Source organism: Podarcis melisellensis (assembly GCF_964234715.1).
Source record: "Podarcis melisellensis genome assembly, chromosome: 4".
NCBI classification, from domain to species: Eukaryota; Metazoa; Chordata; class Lepidosauria; order Squamata; family Lacertidae; genus Podarcis; species Podarcis melisellensis.
In genome coordinates this window covers 97,856,836-97,876,217 of record NC_138531.1, presented here as the reverse complement: position 1 = coordinate 97,876,217, position 19,382 = coordinate 97,856,836, and the positions used below count along the sequence as shown (strand labels likewise).

General features: G+C 46.2%; 1 protein-coding gene across 2 annotated transcripts in view; it reads right to left on the bottom strand.

Annotated features, from left to right (window-relative positions):
- Positions 1-19,382, bottom strand: part of PLEKHB1 (pleckstrin homology domain containing B1) — a 36,198-nt gene that overhangs the window by 2,885 nt on the left and 13,931 nt on the right. For both annotated transcript variants that reach the window (XM_081910187.1, XM_081910188.1), the window contains exons 3-5: positions 14,318-14,420; positions 4,295-4,334; positions 2,196-2,298 (exon numbers count right to left, since the gene is read on the bottom strand). In XM_081910187.1, coding sequence (XP_081766313.1) covers positions 2,196-2,298; positions 4,295-4,334; positions 14,318-14,420 — 246 coding nt within the window. The remainder of the gene's footprint in view (positions 1-2,195; positions 2,299-4,294; positions 4,335-14,317; positions 14,421-19,382) is intronic.

Sequence of the window (19,382 nt, the reverse complement as noted above, 5' to 3'; positions counted from 1 at the left end):
GAAAACCATGGCTTTCACTATACGGACCTTTGTTGGCAAGGTGATATCTCTGCTTTTTAAGATGCTGTCTAGGTTTGTCATTGCTTTTCTCCCAAGGAGCAGGCGTCTTTTAATTCCATGCCTGCTATCACCATCTGCAGTGATCCTGGAGCCCAAGAAAGTAAAATCTCTCACTGCCTCCATTTCTTCCCCTTCTATTTGATTTGATAAATTTACTCCAATTGCTTTTGTATCTCTGGTCATCTTGTTCCCGGATCCTCACTGTCAATTTGGCATCCTTTTAGTTCTGGGTGTTCTGCATCTTGCAGTACATTGCGTGGTGAAACTACGGAACTCCCTCCCACAGGAGACAGTGATGCTTAACAACTTGCATTAGACGAGGGCAATTGAGGCTATGGTCCACCTCCACTGTCAGAGGCAGCAGACTTGCAGGGACAATTTGGACCCGGCTTGGGAAGGGGTAAGTAAGCTGGTCTGGCTTTTGAGGACAAGAATGTTTAAGCTCAAATGAAAAGTTGATGTGAAAGGAGATCGCTCAGTCAGTAAGAGCATGAGACTCTCAATTTCACGGTTGCGGGTTCAAGCCCCACATTGGGTAAAAGATTTCTGCATTGCAGGTGTCAGGGAATTGCCATCGGAGCCAGAGGGAGAGGGAGGGCTCCAGAGGGAGTCCGGAGAGCGTCCCGGGAGGGAGAGAAGCAGCCCATCTTCTGGGGAAGGAATTCAGAGTAGCACCAGTGGAGAAGGGGGGCAGATGGGGGAATCAGCGAGGTGGCTCCAGGACTCCTCGCCGGAGACCAGCGGGGGGAGCACGGGTCCTCCGCTGCCCACACCCTCCCTGCGCAGAAGGCTTCCGCGCAGGGAGAGTAGGTGGAGACTTGGCGTCAAAGAGCTTCTTTGCTGGAAGAAGTTCAAGAAACGCCCACTGACGGATTCTGCCAGCGATTGAGACAGCCACAAAGTGAAAGGCTGTCCAGACAGAAAGAGTCCACCCAGGTAACCCAGCCAGGTGTGGCGCCGATTTACGCACGAGCAACCCCTAGAACCATTACAGCAGGGGTTAACAATAGATGATCCTTTTAGTTCCCTTCCAGCTCTACAATTTAATGATTTTATTATTTATACCCCCCCAATAAGGACTCAAGGTAGCTGACAGATAAAAATACGAACAGCGGGGGAGAGAATCAATAAGAAACCATTAGACAGACAGACAGACAGACAGATAGATATAGATGATACATAGATGGAGCAGTTTTAATTCTATATCATCTATCTATCATCTATCTATATTTCTATCATCTATCTATCTATTTATCTATTATCTATCTATCTATCTATCTATCTATCTATCTATCTATCTATCATCTATATCTATCTATCATCTATCATAATCAATAAGAAACAATTATAGATAGATGGATTGACCGATGATAGATCGATAGCTGGATGATAGTGCAGTTTTAATTATAATTATCATCTATCTCTAATTGTTTCTTATTGATTTTGATAGATAGATAGAGAGATATAGATGATACATAGATGATATAGTGCAGTTATAATTCTATATCATCTATCTATCTATCTATCTATCTATCTATCTATCTATCTATCTATCTCTATCATCTATCTATCTATCTATCTATCTATCTATCTATCTATCTATCATCTATCTATCTATCTATCTATCTATCTATCTATCTATCATCTATCTATCTATCTATCATCTATCCATCTATATCTATCTATCTATCTATCTATCTATCTATCTATCTATCTATCTATCTATCTATCATCTATCTCTAATGCAAATAATCACAATAACAGTGTGGCACAAGCCCTTTCATAAAAGCAGTCAGTTCCCTAAACCCTGTTTCAACAAGAAAAGTCTTAATATGCGAGACGACAGGCAGCAAGCAGGGAGACAGCCTGGCTTCTCCTCAAAGCCCAGAACCCCCGGAGTCTTGCACCTTTGGGAGACTGGGCTGGTGTGCAACAACAGCCTCGAAGCGTTGCATCTGCAACACTCATCACCACATCCCGTCTGACCAGCTCCAATGTATGGCCCTCTGCTGCAGCGCCCAAAACGTCACACAAAGGCCCATCGCCACCCAGCCTTGGGGGAGGCCCTGAAAAGAGCAAACCTGAACTGGCCCATGGGGGGAGGTGAAAAGGGAAGTTGATGGATGAACACATACCTCCGTACTGGTTGCCGTAGTAATCGGAGCTGACGTACATCGCCTGGTGGGAGTCGAGGGGAACCGTCTGGTAATAGTCGTCGTATGGGTCGTACAAGTGCACCTGGAGAAAGCGAGAAACAAGAACGTTTGCAGCTGAGAAAACTGAGCCGGAAGCCGGAGGGGGGGGCAGGAGGCAGCTCCCCATAGCAACCGGCCTCTGCACCCAGATTGGCTTTGGAGGCTCCCCTGGGGTGCCCCTGGCATTTTGAGGTGCCCTGGGTGGCAGCCGGAAACTGGGCCTTCATGGTGGTGGCCCCTCATCTGTGGAATTCCCTGCTCAGGGAGGCCTGCCTGGTCCTTCTCTTGCGTACGCCAGCAGAAACCCATTTTCATTCTGATTTTTTTAACTGGTTGGGTCTGCTGCTCATTTCCCTGCTGTGCATGGGCTGTTTATAGTGTTTTCTTTGCTAAGTTGTTGATGGAGCAGCTATGGGGGGGGGAGAACATGGATTTGAAGGGAAGACCTCCTGCAAGATGTAAGCACAGCTGGACAGCTGTGAAGGAGAGATTCTCACCCAGACCCCAAAGGAGAGAGGGGCAGCAGTCTGTTGACGGAGGGGAGCAATGCAGAAAACGGGGGTGGGGGGTGGGCGCTTTCCCATCCAGATCCTGAACAGCTCGCCAAGTCTTTGGATCCCAAAGGCCGGAGGCTTTTGAGTTCAGTCCGGCGGAGCACTCAAGGCCCTCCTGCGGCGTCAGAGCCATCGATCGCCAGCCTGATTGCACTTATTGATCTGTGTGGCTGGCCAGGCCGGGAAATGGGGAGAAGGCTCGGCTAAAAATAGAGCTGCCTCAGCAGGAGAGAAATCGAGCTGTGGGGCTCCAGAGCAGGAAGACGTGGCAACAAGGCGACTGGCAAATCAGTTTTATGTGCAAATTGCTTTTTCCTGCCACTTCCCCCTTTGGGCGGCATGGGAACAGCGCCGGATTCACGCATAAGCTAAAGAAGCTATAGCTTAGGGCCCCACTCTCTTGGGCCCCCCAAAAAAAATTTAAAGGAAAAAAATACAAAAGATAAAAAACAAATAAAATAAAAGCTACAAACAGCAACAGTGTTTTGTGTTGTGTAGGCTCCTGTGATGTAAGCAGTGCTAGGCTGCTCCCTAAAATATGACCAGTTTGCTCATTTCTGCTATTTATAATTATTAGTAGTTTGCATGATGTATTTACATCATGTTATAGCAAGTTTGTAGAGGCTAGATTATGAGTCTTTGTAAATTGTGTTTCTAAAGGAACTTTTGTTATTGCCAAATGCCAATGTGTTTGCATTAAGTTTGTTATGAATAAAAAAGTTTGTTATGAATAAAAAAATCATTTTAAGTTAAAGCTTAATAATAATTTAACTATTAATATACTTCTTCTTAATTGTATTTCACTATTGAGATACTCATGGACGCGGGTGGCGCTGTGGTCTAAACCACAGAGCCTAGGGCTTGCCGATCAGAAGATCAGCGGTTCGAATCCACACAACGGGGTGAGCTCCCGTTGCTCGGTCCCTGCTCCTGCCAACCTAGCAGTTCGAAAGCACGTCAAACTGCAAGTAGATAAATAGGTACTGCTCTGGCGGGAAGGTAAACAGTGTTTCCGTGCGCTGCTCTGGTTCGCCAGAAGCGGCTTAGTCCTGCTGGCCACATGACCCGGAAGCTGTACACAGGCTCCCTCGGCCAATAAAGCGAGATGAGCGCCGCAACCCCAGAATCGTCTGCGACTGGACTTAACTATCAGGGGTCCTTTACCTTTTTAATTGATATACTTTTTCTTAATTGTATTTCTGTTCCACAGTTACTTTGATAAAATACATATTTTGTAATGTGCAAATGGCTTTAGATACCTATTAGGTCCATAAATTACCATAGAGCATTTATTCAACACAATGGCCCATCTAGTCCAGCATTCTGTTCTTTTTCATTCTCCCGTATTTTCAGGGAAGCAATGAGAACTAGAAACCTGAAGAATCTCAGACTTGCAGGGCTCTTGCCCTTAAGGAGCATTTAAAGGGGCAGGAACGGTTCACAATCAGGGCAGGAAACCGGACAAGGAATGCAAGGCAGACTCACCTGAGTAGCTTTGGCCTCCAGAATCGCTATCTTCCAAGCTCTGTCAAGAAAAAGAGAGAGGCAGCAAATAAAGCAAAGTGTCACCAGCAGAGATGGACAATTTAAAAAGTGCACACCAACCCCTCTCGCTCTCCAGGCTTCAGGAAGCTATCCGCAAGCCGTGGGAGCCCGGCGTGAAGTTGCACAGCTCTCCAACGGCTTGCGGATAGCAGCCTGCAGGCTTCGGGCTTTGCACAGCTCTCAGCAAGCCGTGGGAGAGCTGCATGACTTTGGGCAGATATCCGCAAGCCTGGGGAGACTGGCGCGACTTCCCACCGGGCTCCCTAGGCTTGTGGATAGCAGCCTGTTCTGGGGGCTGGGGAAGCTCGGGCTTCCCCCGCCCCAGCCCCACCCCTGGGGGGGAAATAATTTTTTTTCTTTATTTCCCCCCAAAAAAAACTAGGTGCGCCCTATGGGGCGAAAAATATGGTACTTCAATTTTTAATAAATTTTATTTTCACATTTTGCAGAATACATCAGACATTCTTTTTACACATTTAATTTTGCTATCAACTTCCCTCCTTCGGCAGTTACATAAGCTGTCTCTTCTTTTTCCTGCACCTCCAACATCAAAACCTAACTATAATTCATCTCTTGAAGTCACCATTTCAACATGGCCCTTTGCACGTGTTTACAGTGGTCCTGCTAATGTTTTAAGTTGTTTGCAATAGTTCTTTAAACATTCAATAACCAAACCCCCACTCTTGCTTTTCTTTTAATTTTTTAAAAAATTATCTTCTTGATTTCTTAATCTTCCCGTAAGTTTTGCCATTTCTGCGAAACTTTTGCTGCTGGTCCTCTGTATTTGGGGCAGATTCTTCTTTCCACTTTTTAGGCAAACACCATTTGAGCTGCTGTGTGTGTGTCTTTGTGTGTGTGCACATACAGTACAGACACACAAACGCGTTATCTTAGTCCCTATTGAAGGAGGCCATCTGGGCAGAGAGAGAGAGCCTGGCTATAGTTACCTGTGCTCAGGTAACTTCAACACCAGTTGTCGCACTCCAGAAACCATCAGCCTCAGCTAGCAAGACTGAGGTGAGGGATGATGGGAGTTGTAGTTCAGCAACACTCAGTGGTCCACAGGACCCCTCCCTTTGATAATACTGTGTAGCCCAGGGATGGGATACAAATGGAATGCCCTGAAGATGTTGTGGCATCACAACTCCCATCATCCCTCACTGTTGGACCTGCTACCCGGGCCACATGGGATTTGGAGTCTACCAACAGTATTGTAATCTGGGGGAGAAAAATGCAAATTTTGCAGCCCAAATATGCTGTGTGACTATATTCATGCTTGTGGCATGCAGTTATACAGTACTGTGGTACCTCAGGTAAAGAACTTAATGCGTTCCAGAGGTCCGTTGTTAACCTGAAACTGTTCTTAACCTGAGGTACCACTTTAGCTAATGGGGCCTCCTGCTGCCGCCGCCGGACCACAATTTCTGTTCTCATCCTGAAGCAAAGTTCTTAACCTGCAGCACTATTTCTGGGTTAGCGGAGTCTGTAACCTGAAGCGTCTGTAACCTGAAGCGTCTGTAACCTGAAGCGTATGTAACCACTGTACCCTCTTGCCACGACTCTCAGACCTGCTCATCTGCCTCCTCTTACTTCTGCATTTCCTCCTGACTTCTAAGCCTATTGTGACTTCTGTAAAGGACTAGAAACTTGATTTCATGAGAAAACAAGCGCTAACGGATGTTTCCAGGATGCTGGAACCTGATCTCAGCCTCCAAATTCTGAGCTTGCCTGGTGCAATTATTATGAACGCACACTCAGCCGCAAGCTATAGCTTCTCGTTTTTGTATGCCTGTGAAACATGGACCACTTATAAACGCCATCTCCAACTCCTCAAAAGATTCCATCAACGGTGTCTCCGAAATTTTACACATCACTTGGGAAGACAGGCGAACGAATGCCAGTGTACTGGAAGAAGCAAAGATCACCAGTGTTGAAGAAATGATTCTTCAACTTCATTGGACTGGTCATATTGTTTGGATGCCTGATGATCGTCTTCCAAAGCAACTGCTCTATTCTGAACAAAAGAGGTTTAAAGACTCTCTCAAGGCAAATCTTTAAAAATGTACTATAAACACTGACAACTGGGAAACACTGGCCTGTGAGCACTCCAATTGGAGAACAGCCTTTACCAAAGGTGTCATGGGCTTTGAAGACACTCGAACTCAGGACGCAAGGGAGAAACGTGCTAGGAGGAAGGGACACTTGGCAAATCCACACCGTGATCAACTCCCGCCAGAAACCAATGTCCCCACTGTGGAAGGATGTGTGGATCCAGAATTGGCCTCCACAGTCACTTACGGACTGATTGTTAAAACTGTGCTTATGGAAGACAATCTTACTTGCTACAAGGGATCGCTAAAGAAGCTTCTCATAAGAAGTTTGTGCCTGTAACTTCTGCAGACCCGCAGATCACAATGAGCGCATTTTTTCGCAAAGGCAAATTGCGACCTTCACCCACCCGGGTGACTCTGTCCCATGCTCTGTCTGGAATGTGCAGGTCCAGCAGCTGCACCCACGACTTTCAGGGTCCTCAGGACTTCTCCATTTCCCCCTCTGCTGGGAGGAAGGCGCACATACAGAAATTCCAGGCAGAAATTCAGAGTCCCTCCCGCGTGGCTGCATGGGATCTACAGATCTGGGGGACACAAAAGGAGGCCTGTTTTCCTTCCGCCTGCCCAGCTTGGAGCAGAAAAGCAGCCGTTCGGCCCAGCAGCAAGAACTGGAGTAGCCTCCATAGCTGTTTTTGCAAACCTGACACCCTTCGGATGTTCTGCATTACAGCTCCAGTCGGAAGGGGGGGGGACCGCCCACTTTCGCTGTCTGAGCCAAAACAAGAAGGTGCTGCCTTCTGGGTGGTGGCGCCCACCCTGTGGAACGCCCTCTGATCAGATGTCAAGGAAATAAACAACCATTTGACTTTTAGAAGACATCTGAAGGCAGCCCTGTTTAGGGAAGTTTTTAATGTTTGATGTTTTATCGTTTTTTTTAATGTTCTGTTGGGAGTCGCCCAGAGTGGCTGGGGAGACCCAGCCAGATGGGCAGGGTGTTGTTGTTGTTTAGTCGTTTAGTTGTGTCCGCCTCTTCGTGACCCCCTGGACCAGAGCATGCCAGGCACTCCTGTCGTCCACCGCCTCCCGCAGTTTGGTCAAACTCATGCTGGTAGCTTCGAGAACACTGTCCAACCATCTCGTCCTCTGTCGTCCCCTTCTCCTTGTGCCCTCCATCTTTCCCAGCATCAGGGTCTTTTCCAGGGAGTCTTCTCTTCTTATGAGGTGGCCAAAGTCTTGGAGCCTCAGCTTCAGGATCTGTCCTTCCAGTGAGCACTCAGGGCTGATTTCCTTCAGAATGGATAGGTTTGATCTTCTTGCAGTCCATGGGACTCTCAAGAGTCTCCTCCAGCACCATAATTCAAAAGCATCAATTCTTCGGCGATCAGCCTTCTTTAGGGTCCAGCTCTCACTTCCATACATCACTACTGGGAAAACCAGAGCTTTAACTATACGGGCCTTTGTCGGCAAGGTGATGACTCTGCTTTTTAAGATGCTGTCTAGGTTTGCCATCGCCTTTCTCCCAAGGAGCAGGCGTCTTTCAATTTCATGACTGCTGTCACCATGTGCAGTGATCCTGGAGCCCAAGAAAGTAAAATCTCTCACTGCCTGCATTTCTTCCCCTTCTATTTGCCAGGAGGTGATGGAACTAGTGGCCATGATCTTCGTTTTTTTATGTTGAGCTTCAGACCATATTTTGCACTCTCCTGTTTCACCCTCATTAAAAGGTTCTTTAATTCCTCCTCACTCTAGCGGGGTATAAATAATAAACTATTATTATTACTATTATTGCAGTAGAATTGCCAGACATAGCTGGGATTTGGCCTTTGGAAACAGCGTCTGGGTGAAAATCACTGTAACGTCCGGGAAAATCAGGATGTGGCGACCCATGTCCGTAGTGTAGATTTTAGCGAATTTCCTTTTGCTGCATCTTCTTCTTCGAAGATCAACAACTTTGGCCCAAAACTATTGTTTTTTCTTCCAGATTTTCTGAAAGCTCAACAACTCTTGTGTGTGGATTTTCACTTTTTGGAAGATGGCAACTCCCCCTTGCGGGCTGCTCACTCCACACCCTACAGGCAGACTTCCCGGTTCTGTTAAGTTCTCGTGAGAGTCTTGCAGGACCTTGCAGAGGCCTCTGAGTGATTAGACAGCCATCTGTCATGGATACCTTAGTTGAGATTCCTGCATTGCAAGGGGCTGGACTAGAGAACCTCTGGGGTCCCTTCCAACGCTACAGTTCTCTGATTCTCTAAAAAAAATTGTCCAGTAGCACCTTAGAGACCGACTAAGTTTGTTCTGGGTATAAGCTTTCGTGTGCAAGTACGCTTCTTCAGATAGCCAGAACAAACTTAGTTGGTCTCTAAGGTGCTACTGGACAAGTTTTTAATTTTTTAAATTTATTTCGACTGCGTCAGACCCTACCTGAATCTAGTTCTATGATTCTGTGCCACTAGACTTCACCTGGTGACTACTCTAGAGGAGTCACCGAGGCTGCAGTTCTGGCCATAATTTTTTCTTTTTTCCCCTTTTCTTTTTTATACATTTTTATTGGGGTTTTTTAACATATCATTTCCAACAATCATATAAAAAAACTTCTTATCTTATTCAATATTTTAGACTTCCATCAACACCTCTGATGATTTTCCGTTCTTTATCACTTATTCTGCATTTCTTAATTTCTCTATTACTCTTAATTATCATTAATAATTCTCATCGTCTTTCTTGCAATATTTCAAATCATCATCCTTACAAAACTTCTTGCAATCCTACTAGCGTAATCTGTTCATTACAATTACTTTTCAAATAGTTCGTATATTTACTCCAGTCTTCTAAGAATCTCTGGCCCCGCAGGTTTCGAATCCTTCCTGTTAATTTATCCAGTTCCGCATAGTCCATCCATTTCATCCGCCATTCTCCTTCCGTCGGTAATTCTTCTTGCTTCCATTTTTGTGCCAATAATATTCTTACTGCCTTCACTGGCCGGGGATTTTTCTAATTGGATTTTGCAGGGGGAGCATAACTTCAGCAAATGACCCCGCTCCAGCTAAGCTGGGGTTGTTCTGGCCCTTCTCTGACCTCTGTGGCCCTTGACGTCTTCAAGTCATCTTTAATTATCTGCCCAAGCTGCTCTGCTAAGCAGCTGGGAAATAACCGGTAGCCTTTGGTCACGGCCCAGATGGACATGGCACTACTAACGTCTCTCCAGCCACAGAAGTGAATTGAACATTGAATTTACAACCCATCTGGTGTCCATCCAACCTCTGCTTAAAAACCTCTTAGGAGAGCCCCCAACCTCCTGAGGGGCTCCGTTCTGCTGTTAAACAGCTCCTTCCATCAGAGAGCTCTTCCTATTTTTTCTGTATGCCACAACAGCTGCGAGAATATTACCAGCGGAGAATTGGAAGAAACAAGATTTATCAACTATCGAAGAATGGCAGATGAAGATGATGGACTATATGGAACTTGCAGAACTGACTGGGAGACCCCGGGACCAGAGAGAAGAGACGATGGAAGAAGATTGGAAGAAGTTTAAAGAAGATTTAAATCTTAGAATAGCTTTGGAAGTGGATATAGGCTGTAGGGTTAGAAGTAGAAGATAGTGTATTTTAAAATAGTATTACTTGTAAGGGATAAATTGTGAAGATTTTTATGGTAAAAGTAAGTGTGACGAAAAAATGGTTAAAAATTATGATACATGTAAACTGCTAAAGATGAGGTAAAATGAAAATCAGATGGGGGCGGCTTGGGGAAGCTCACCTAACAATGTTTAGAAAAAATAAGGATAAGACAAGAATTTGTTTGTTTTTCTGTTTGTGTTGTTTAGTTGCGTTATAAAAAAAAAGTTAAAAAAATTGGGGGGGGGCAGAGAGCTCTTCCTCATGTTTAGTCTGAATTGCCTTTCTTGTGACTCGAAGCCACGGGTTCGAGTCCTGCCCTCCAGAGCAGGAGAAAACAAGAATGTTCGCTCTTCCGTGTGACAGCAATTTAGGTATTTGAGGATGGCTCTCCTATCTCCTCTCAGTCTTCTCTTTTCCAGGCAAAACAAACCCAGCTCTTTCAAGTTACCAGACCCTGAATCATCTTGGTTGCCCACATTCCAGCTTGTCAATATCCTTCTTAAATTGTGGTGCCCAGAACTGGACACAGTATTCCACGTGTGGTCTGTCCGAGGCAGAATAGAGTGGGACTATTACTTCCCTTTATCTGGACACTAGACTTCTTTTGATGCAGCCTAGAATAGCATTAGGGACGCGGGTGGCGCTGTGGGTTAAACCACAGAGCCTAGGGCTTGCCAATGAGAAGGTCAGCGGTTCGAATCCCCGCGACGGGGTGAGCTCCCGCTGCTCGGTCCCTGCTCCTGCCAACCTAGCAGTTCGAAAGCACGTCCAAGTGCAAGTAGATAAATAGGTACTGCTCTGGCAGGAAGGTAAACGGCGTTTCTGTGCGCTGCTCTGGTTCACCAGAAGCGGCTTAGTCATGCTGGCCACATGACCCAGAAGCTGTCTGCAGACAAACGTCGGCTCCCTCGGCCAGTAAAGCGAGATGAGCGCCACAACCCCAGAGTCATCCTCGACTGGACAGGGGTCCCTTTACCTTTACCTAGAATAGCATTAGCCTTTTTTGTTGCTGCATCACACTGTTGACACCAAGACCCCTAGATCCCTTTCACATGTACAGTGGTACCTCAGGTTACAGGCGCTTCAGGTTACATACGCTTCAGGTTACAGACTCCGCTAACCCAGAAATATTACCTCAGGTGACGAACTTTGCTTCAGGATGAGAACAGAAATCGCACAGCGGCAGCAGGAGGCCCCATTAGCTGAAATGTTTAAGGTTAAGAACAGACCCCCAGAACGAATTAAGTTCTTAACCTGAGGTACCACTGTACTGCTAGTAAGCCAGGTGTCCCCCATCCTTTATTTTGACATCTGCTTCTTCCTGTCTAAGTGCAGAATCTGTCCCTACTGAAATTCATTTTGTTAGCCTGGGCCCCACTCTCCAACCTGTATGAACCCTGGTCTATACCAGCTCCTAGTCCGACCCTCTGTATAGGCAAACTAAGGCCAGGGGTCCGGATCCGGCCCAATCGCCTTCTAAATCCGGCCTGCAGACGGTCTGGGAATCAGCGTGTTTTTACATGAGCAGAATGTGTCCTTTTATTTAAAATGCATCTCGGGGTGCACTCATTCATTTTTCTTTCTTCCAAAATATAGTCCGGCCCCCCACAAGGTCTAAGGGACAGTGGACCGGCCCCCTGCTGAAAAAGTTTGCTGACCCCTCCGTACACCACCCCACCTCTACCACAGCTGGACCCCATAGGCTTCATCTGGTCCTACAGTGATCACAAGGATTACAGGAGATCCACCTAGCTGAGTATTGTCTACAATGACTGCCAACAGCTCTCCAGGGCCTCAGAAGTCTCCCCTGGAAATGTCAGGACTTGAACCCGCGACCCCCGGCATGCTTTAAGTCTGAACAGCTTGCATTTCCACACACCTGGCTTCCGTACACTGCATGGATCTGCAGGGGAGCCTGGGAGAAACGCAGTCGCCCTCCAGTTTGTAAACACAGCAGCTGATGTGAGGAGGTGGAAATCTTTCAAGAGCTACCAGATCCCCGGAGGAAGCTGTTTTGTTTCCAAACAGTGCTCCCCGAGGCCTGGAGACAGCCGCACCGGGATCAAGAGTAAACATCATTAACAAGGGCTGGTGGCAAACCTTTAATCAGCTGGATCTCAGAGACAGGAAGGAAGGAATGCATAGCTGTCAACTTACAGATTTGAAAATAAGGGACCAGCAGCCTCGAAAATAAGGGATCAGCAGCCAAAATAAGGGATTTTAGTCAACCAGCTCCCGAGCCAAAGGCAGAAAGCCCAGCCAGCAGCCAAACGAAGCCTCAAGCGGTGGTTCCCACAGCACAGCAACCCGGCAAAGGGGATGCAGCAAGGAAAACCACCGTCACCTCTCTGCTGGGAAGTGCTGAGCAAAGGCAACGTGGCCGATTTGATCGGCACAAGGCATGCAAGCTCCACCCCCCAGTCGTTCTTAGACTCCATATTGGGTGAGCAACATGCCAAGCAACACAGTTGGAGCCTCCTTCCTCCCTGGCCAGCAGGGAGGGAGGAATAGTGATTCCTTTGAAACCCGGGAAATTTAAGGGACATCATCAATAAGGGACAGGAGCAGGACACAGTGCTGGGATAAGGGAGTTTCCTGCCAAATAAGGGACGGTTGACAGCTATGAAGGAAGAAAGTGATGCTCCAAAAGCTCAGGGGCAGAGAACTGGGGCATCTCTCCCCTCCCCAATGCCCTGGGTTCCAGCTCCCAGCAGCCCCTGCAAAAAGCCCAGCCAACGGTCAGGAATCATGGGATTTGTAGTCCCAGCTCCGGTGCTACAGCCTCACTTCGTCCCAAGGAAGCCCTTTCCAGCAGTTTTCTCAGGCTTCAGCGGCCGACGATTGTTTGGCAGTACAGTGGACGCTCGGGTTGCGAACGTGATCCGTGCGGGAGGCATGTTCGCAACACGCAGCGTCCGCAACCCACAGCGCCGCATCTGCGCATGTGCGGGTTGCGATTCAGCTCTTCTGCGCGTGCACAAAGCGCAATTTAGCATTTCTGCGCATGGGCGAGCGTCGAAACCCAGAAGTAACCCGTTCTGGTACTTCCGGGTTTCAGCGCATCCGTATCCCGAAAACACGCAACCTGAAGCGTCTGTAACCTGAGGTATGACTGTAGAGCCCTTTTGTTCCCATTTTACAGATCGTGGAACCAGAGTCAGGGGACATTGTGGAGGAAAGAGGGCTGCAGACCCATTTCCCCCTTCTTGGCTCCCATATTTAACAGTTCTAATCATTTCTAGGTCCAATTCCAGGTGCTCGCATTGGTGTTTGAAGTCCTAATTGATCCAGGCTGCAAATATCTGAAAGGCCTCTTCCTCCTGCGATGGATTTTTTCGCTGAGATTCCTGCATTGCAGGGGGTTGGACTAGATGTCCCTAAGGTCCCTTCCTATTCTACAATTCTTTGATTCCTTCCCTACAGATCCTCTCAGGTGCTGAGATCGGCAGAGGAGGTCTTCTTGGTAGTTCCTGTGCCCCTCAGAGGCTTGGGGGAGGATGTTAGAATTCCTGCTCCGTGATTGCAGTCATGGGATTGTTGTCCATCACATGATAGTATATGTTTTGACTCCACAGAGTGGGACGTGATGGAGACAGGATGTTTGTGTTCCTGTGTTCCGTGAAGTGGGACTATTGTCCTTTGTTCTTTCTCTTTGCTGTCTGATGCTAGAGAGAGAGGGAGCCATGTTGCAGTGCTCCGTGTGTGTTTATATTTAAATAAAGTAGATTAGCCAAAATGCTGAGTTGCTGAGGTCTGTCACGCAAGCTGCGAAGATTCTGCAGATCCCTAACTGTGCCGATGTCTGTTGGCATCAGTCACTGTGATGTTCGGGCAGAAGAAAGCTTTTGAAGCTCCTGAACGATCGACCAGGAGGGACAGAACATGCCAATGGGGCATGTGTCTTTGCCAGTGTCCTACTTGAGTGTAGGCTGAGCTCCTGACAGTAGCCCAGGGGGACATGGCCTTCTCTGTGGCAGCCCCTAAGCTGTGCAACTCCTCACAGAGATGCATCTGGCACCTTCAGTGTATTTTTTCAGAGGATGGTGATGGTGCTTGAGGTGTGTGCTTTAAGGACTCACCTTATTTTCACGGCCGCAAGTTGTTTTAAATTATTTTTAATGTTGGAACCCACCCGGGACCCTTGGGGCGAAAGGGGGGGGGAACAATTCATAACAATAACAACTATATGAAATGCAGAATATTTAATACTAACTCATATTAAACTGAGCAGCTATGGGCAAGTCTTGGCCTCAATTGTCCACCTGTAAAATGGGATTGTTATTGCAGCAACTTACACAGCGTCGTCCTCGCTTTCGGCACACAGCATCGTTTTGGAGCCGTCTCTTTGCACGATGCACATCAGACACTCGCGGGTTCTGCCTTCAGGAGGAGGGATGTCTGGAAAGCCAAAGGAGAGGCAGACAAAAAAAAGGGGGGGGGAAGAAAGCAGTTGGCCATTTTTTAAAAAAATAATTTTTATTCATTTTTCAAACACATAATAAAAAACAAACAAAACACAAAACAAAAACATACAAAACATTTAAACATGTATAATTTCATAATCTTATTTTCATGCACCTTCTTTCCTCCGACTTCCCCATACCTCCCTTTCGCTGCATCCTTATTTTACAGTTCTTTAGCAACCCTTTAGTCAATTTTTCTATTAGTTCCTTTTCATTATGTTTCCTTAAATTTGTTAGTTACAGCTGTAATTCTCTACTTCTTACCCCTTGACATCTTAACACTCCTCAATTTTACAACAATTTTAAATATATATTTTAAATTTCTTCCAATCCTCTTCCACTGTCTCTTTCCCCTGGTCGCGGATTCTGCCGGTCATCTCTGCCAGTCCCATAAAGTCCGTCACCTTTGTCTGCCATTCTTCCAGAGTAGGTAGTTCTTGCATCTTCCAATACTTTGCCAGAAGAATTCTTGCTGCTGTGGTAGCGTACATAAAAAAGGTCCTGTCCTTCTTTGGCACCAGTTGGCCAACCATGCCCAAAAGAAATGCCTCAGGTTTTTTAGGAAAAGTCCACTTAAGGACTTTCTTAATTTCATTATAGATCATTTCCCAGTAGGGAAACTTTTCCTTTAAAAACCGAACCTTTTTTAAAAAAGGAATTCTAGGTACCGAAACCCCAAGAGAGCAGAAAAAAACTATTTATATATGCGACCACAGCTGCATGGATGTTATTGGCCCAGAGATGGAAGATAAATGTTCCTACCCAGAGAAGAATGGCAGACGAATTTGATGGATTTATGCCAAAACGGCTCAAATGACAGGAAGAATCAGAAATCAAGAAGACCAAAATTTCAATAAGGAATGGGGGAAAATTATAATTTATCTTAAAAACCATTGTAAACTGTTAGCAGGACTGGAATAACACTTGTTGTTTAATGGTGAATTTTGGTCATGATGAAGATGGGAAAGATTATTATAAAAGATGCAGGAGGAAATGATTCACAAAAGGACCCACAAAGGGGAGGTGGGAAGTCCAGGAGATTCCTTAGAATCTAGTTTCTATGTTATATATTGGATATGTGATTGTAAAACTTTGAGTGTTTTGTTTTTTTAATAAATGCTTTATTGGTTGAAAATTGCATAACATAACAAAGATGATCAATTGATGTTAAGCACAAAATAAAAATAAAAGTATGCAATCTTTCATTCCTTAACTGATACTTGCATTGTACACCGTTTTGTGATTCAATTTAACTTGACCTCCAATCCTCCCATTGCGTTCCCTGATTAAATTCCTTAAATTTGCACTTGCCTAAAGTTTCTCTCTGTTGTCTGACTTGCTTTCAGTTTTATCAAATTTTCCTATTTTACACAAAGTAAAACTTTGATTTGAAAAGCAAATAAACAAATTAGGAAAGAAAGTAGGTTCAGACGATGAAGGCGTCAGAAATGAATGTCTGCTCCCCTGCTTTGCATTCAGAAGGTCTGCAGAGTGAGCGTGGATACCTCTCGGAAAAAGTTTTCAAGCGACACAGCAGGAAAAGCAGCTGTGCACCAAGACATAGTAGACTACTGGGTGGAGAGGAGCTCAGTGGAACAGCAGCTGCTTGGCTTGCAGAAGGTTCCAGCTGCAAGCCCCAACTGGTGAACTGGAGGAAGCTGGTAAAGATAAAGGACCCCTGGACAGTGAAGTCCAGTCAAAGGGTGAAGTCCAGACTCTGGGGTTGTGGCGCTCATCTCGGTTTCAGGCCGAGGGAGCTGGCGTTTGTCCAGGTCATGTGACCAGAAGACTAAACCGCTTCTGGCACAACAGGACACTGTGATGGAAGCCAGAGCGCACAGAAACGCCATTTACCTTCCCGCCGCAGTGGTACCTATTTATCTACTTGCACTGGTGTGCTTTCGAACTGCTAGGTTTAGTGGTTTAGTGGTTTAGGCTCAGTGGTTTAGACTACAGTGCCACCCGCATCCCTAAGAGTTTTAAAGGTAAAGGACCCCTGACAGTGAAGTCCAGTCACAGACAACTCTGGGGTTGTGGCGCTCATCTCGCTTTCAGGCCGAGGGAGCTGGCATTTGTCCACAGACAGCTTTCCGGGTCAAGTGGCCAGCAGGACTAAACCGCTTCTGGTGCAACGGGACACCGTGACGGAAACCAGAGCGCACAGATACGCTGTTTACCTTCCTGCCACAGTGGTACCTATTTATCTACTTGCGCTGGTGTGCTTTCAAACTGCTAGGTTGGCAGCAGCTGGGACAGAGCAACGGGAGCTCACCCCGTCACGGGGATTCAAACCGCCAACCTTCCGATCAGCAAGCCCAAGAGGCTCCGTGGTTTAGACCACAGGGCCACCCGCATCCCTTCGGAGGAAGCTGGAGGAACATTTGACTGGCAGCCCTGCTCGGCTCCTGTCCCTGGAATCGGGGGCGTGGGGGGAAGGGAGAGATGCCATCCTGACCTTGGTGCCAGGCAGCATCATTTACGGGACCCCCTCCCACTCCCAGGAACCAGACCCTCCTTGCCCAAAGTCCATGGATTCTATATAAGCTCACCCACTCCTTGGGCAGAGAAGACGGAAACCAAAAACCACACTAAACGCGGTCTTTATTTAATAAAATAATAGATGAGACGTTTTGCTCTAATCGTGTTCATTAAACTGCGTTCAACGTGTTGATTAAAACGCCTGGTCGGAATATCTTTATTAATTTCCCATTACTTTGCCCGGGATCAGGTTCAAAGGACCTTGTAATTAATCAAGGAGTTATTATCCCTCTTGTTCTGTTTTTTTAAATTCAGAATTCAGCTTGCCACAAAGCCACACTCAATGTGCTTGGTTGTCGAAGGTTTACCAAATGGTCTTCCCACAGATGGCAGGAAGGAGGCATTCCCTTGCTATTACAGGGGCCGGATCCGTCCAAGGCCCCATCTGTGGACCATTAAGAGGCAGCTGGGATGCCTGTATGCTACCTTTCCTATCGTTTAGCTTTTCATCCATCGCTTTTTACAAAGCAACTTCCAAAGATGTTTGACACAGGATTGCCATAAATACAAAGGGAACACGATTTTTGAAAACCGTACACAATACTAAAAGGGCTCATCCAATGAGAGAGAGAGAGATCTTTTAGTGTGGCAGCATCATTTCCCTGACCTGGTAGGCTTTTCTTATGTTCTGAGGCTGCCTGTCAGTGTAGACAATACTAGATGGATCAACAAGACAGGCGAACTAATGTCAAGTGTACTGGAAGAAGCAAATATCACCAGTGTTGTAGGGGAGGACATTAAGAGACAGGATAGCAAATTGTTTTTATACGCAACAACGGCAGCAAGAATATTATTGGCACAGAAATGGAAGCAAGAAGAACTACCGACGAAAGAAGAGTGGCAAATGAAAATAATGGACTATGCAGAATTAGATAAAATAACAGGAAGGATCTTAAACGTGAGGGACCAGAGATTCTTAGAAGACTGGAGTAAATATACGAACTATTTGAAAAGTAATTGTAATGAACAGATTACGCTAGTAGGACTGCAAGAAGTTTTGTAAGGAGGATCGTATGAAATATTGCAAGACTATGAGGAGAATTATTAGTTAATGATAATTAAGACTAATAGATAAATTAAGAAATGCAGAATAAGCATAGCTGTCAACTTACAGATTTGAAAATAAGGGACCAGCAGCCTTGAAAATAAGGGACCAGCAGCCAAAATAAGGGACCTGCAGCCTCACCTGTTCCAGGCACTCCAGTCTTCCTGTCCTCCTGCAGTCTGGTCAAACTCATGCTGGTAGCTCTGAGAACACTGTCCAACCAACTTTGTAACCAGAGGTTCAACTGAATAGAATCTGAATCACATGCACCACAAGGCCTTTGCAGCCTCAACTAAAATGGCTCCCCGGCCTGGCTTTGCACTGCAAAGTTTGCAGCAGCACGTGCAACAAAATGGCGTCCAGCATTCAAAAACCCCCTCAGCTTGCATTAACTAGCCACACACAAGGCATGCAAGCTCCACCCCCAGTCATTCTTAGACTTCTTATTGGGTGAGCAACACAGCCAAGCGACACAGTTGGAGCCTCCCTCCTCCCTGGCCGGAAGGGAGAGGAACTGCTTCCTTTGAAATTTAAGGGACATCATTTAAGGGACATCCATCAATAAGGGACAGCAGAGGGACATGGCGCTGGAATAAGGGACTGTCCCTTCAAATAAGGGACACTTGACAGCTATGAGAATAAGTGATAAAGAACGGGAAATTATCAGAGGTGTTGATGGAAGTCTAAAATATTGTATAAGATAAGAAGTTATGTTAAAAAAACTAATATATTTTTTTTAAAAAAAGGAAATGATATGTTAAAAAAATTAATAAAAATATTTATAAATAAAGGAAAGCAGGAATTCTCAAAGCCTCAAGGGTGGGTGGTGCAAGGAAGCTCCCGCAGCTCATTTTGACCAATGACTCGCAGGAGAGGCCCAGAATTAGCCCAAGGCTTCCTGCTGCTGGAGGACCAAAAACATGCCGATTTGGAAGGGAAAGTCTGTGGCAAAGCAAGGAATCAGCCGCACGCAGCCGAGCAAGCCGAATGCATGTCAGGTTCGCTGCTGCAACCGACGGAGTAATTGGGACCTTGGGGAGAAGCTGCCGACTCGGTGGCTCCTGCTGAAACCACAACAAAACGAACGGCGGTGCAAGATCTGGCAAGGAGCCCAGAGACACTCAGGAGATGGGGCAGCGTTCAGAAGAGACCAGAGGAGAGAAAGAGGGAGGACAGTGTGTCCCCCCCCCCCAAACTCCATGCAAGTTCCACTCTTGGCATGCAAAAGAAGGGATTCAAAAAAAATAAAAAGCATTGATTTGTTATAAAAAGAAAAGTGCATACATAGCAGAAAGAAAGGAAACAGGGAATCAG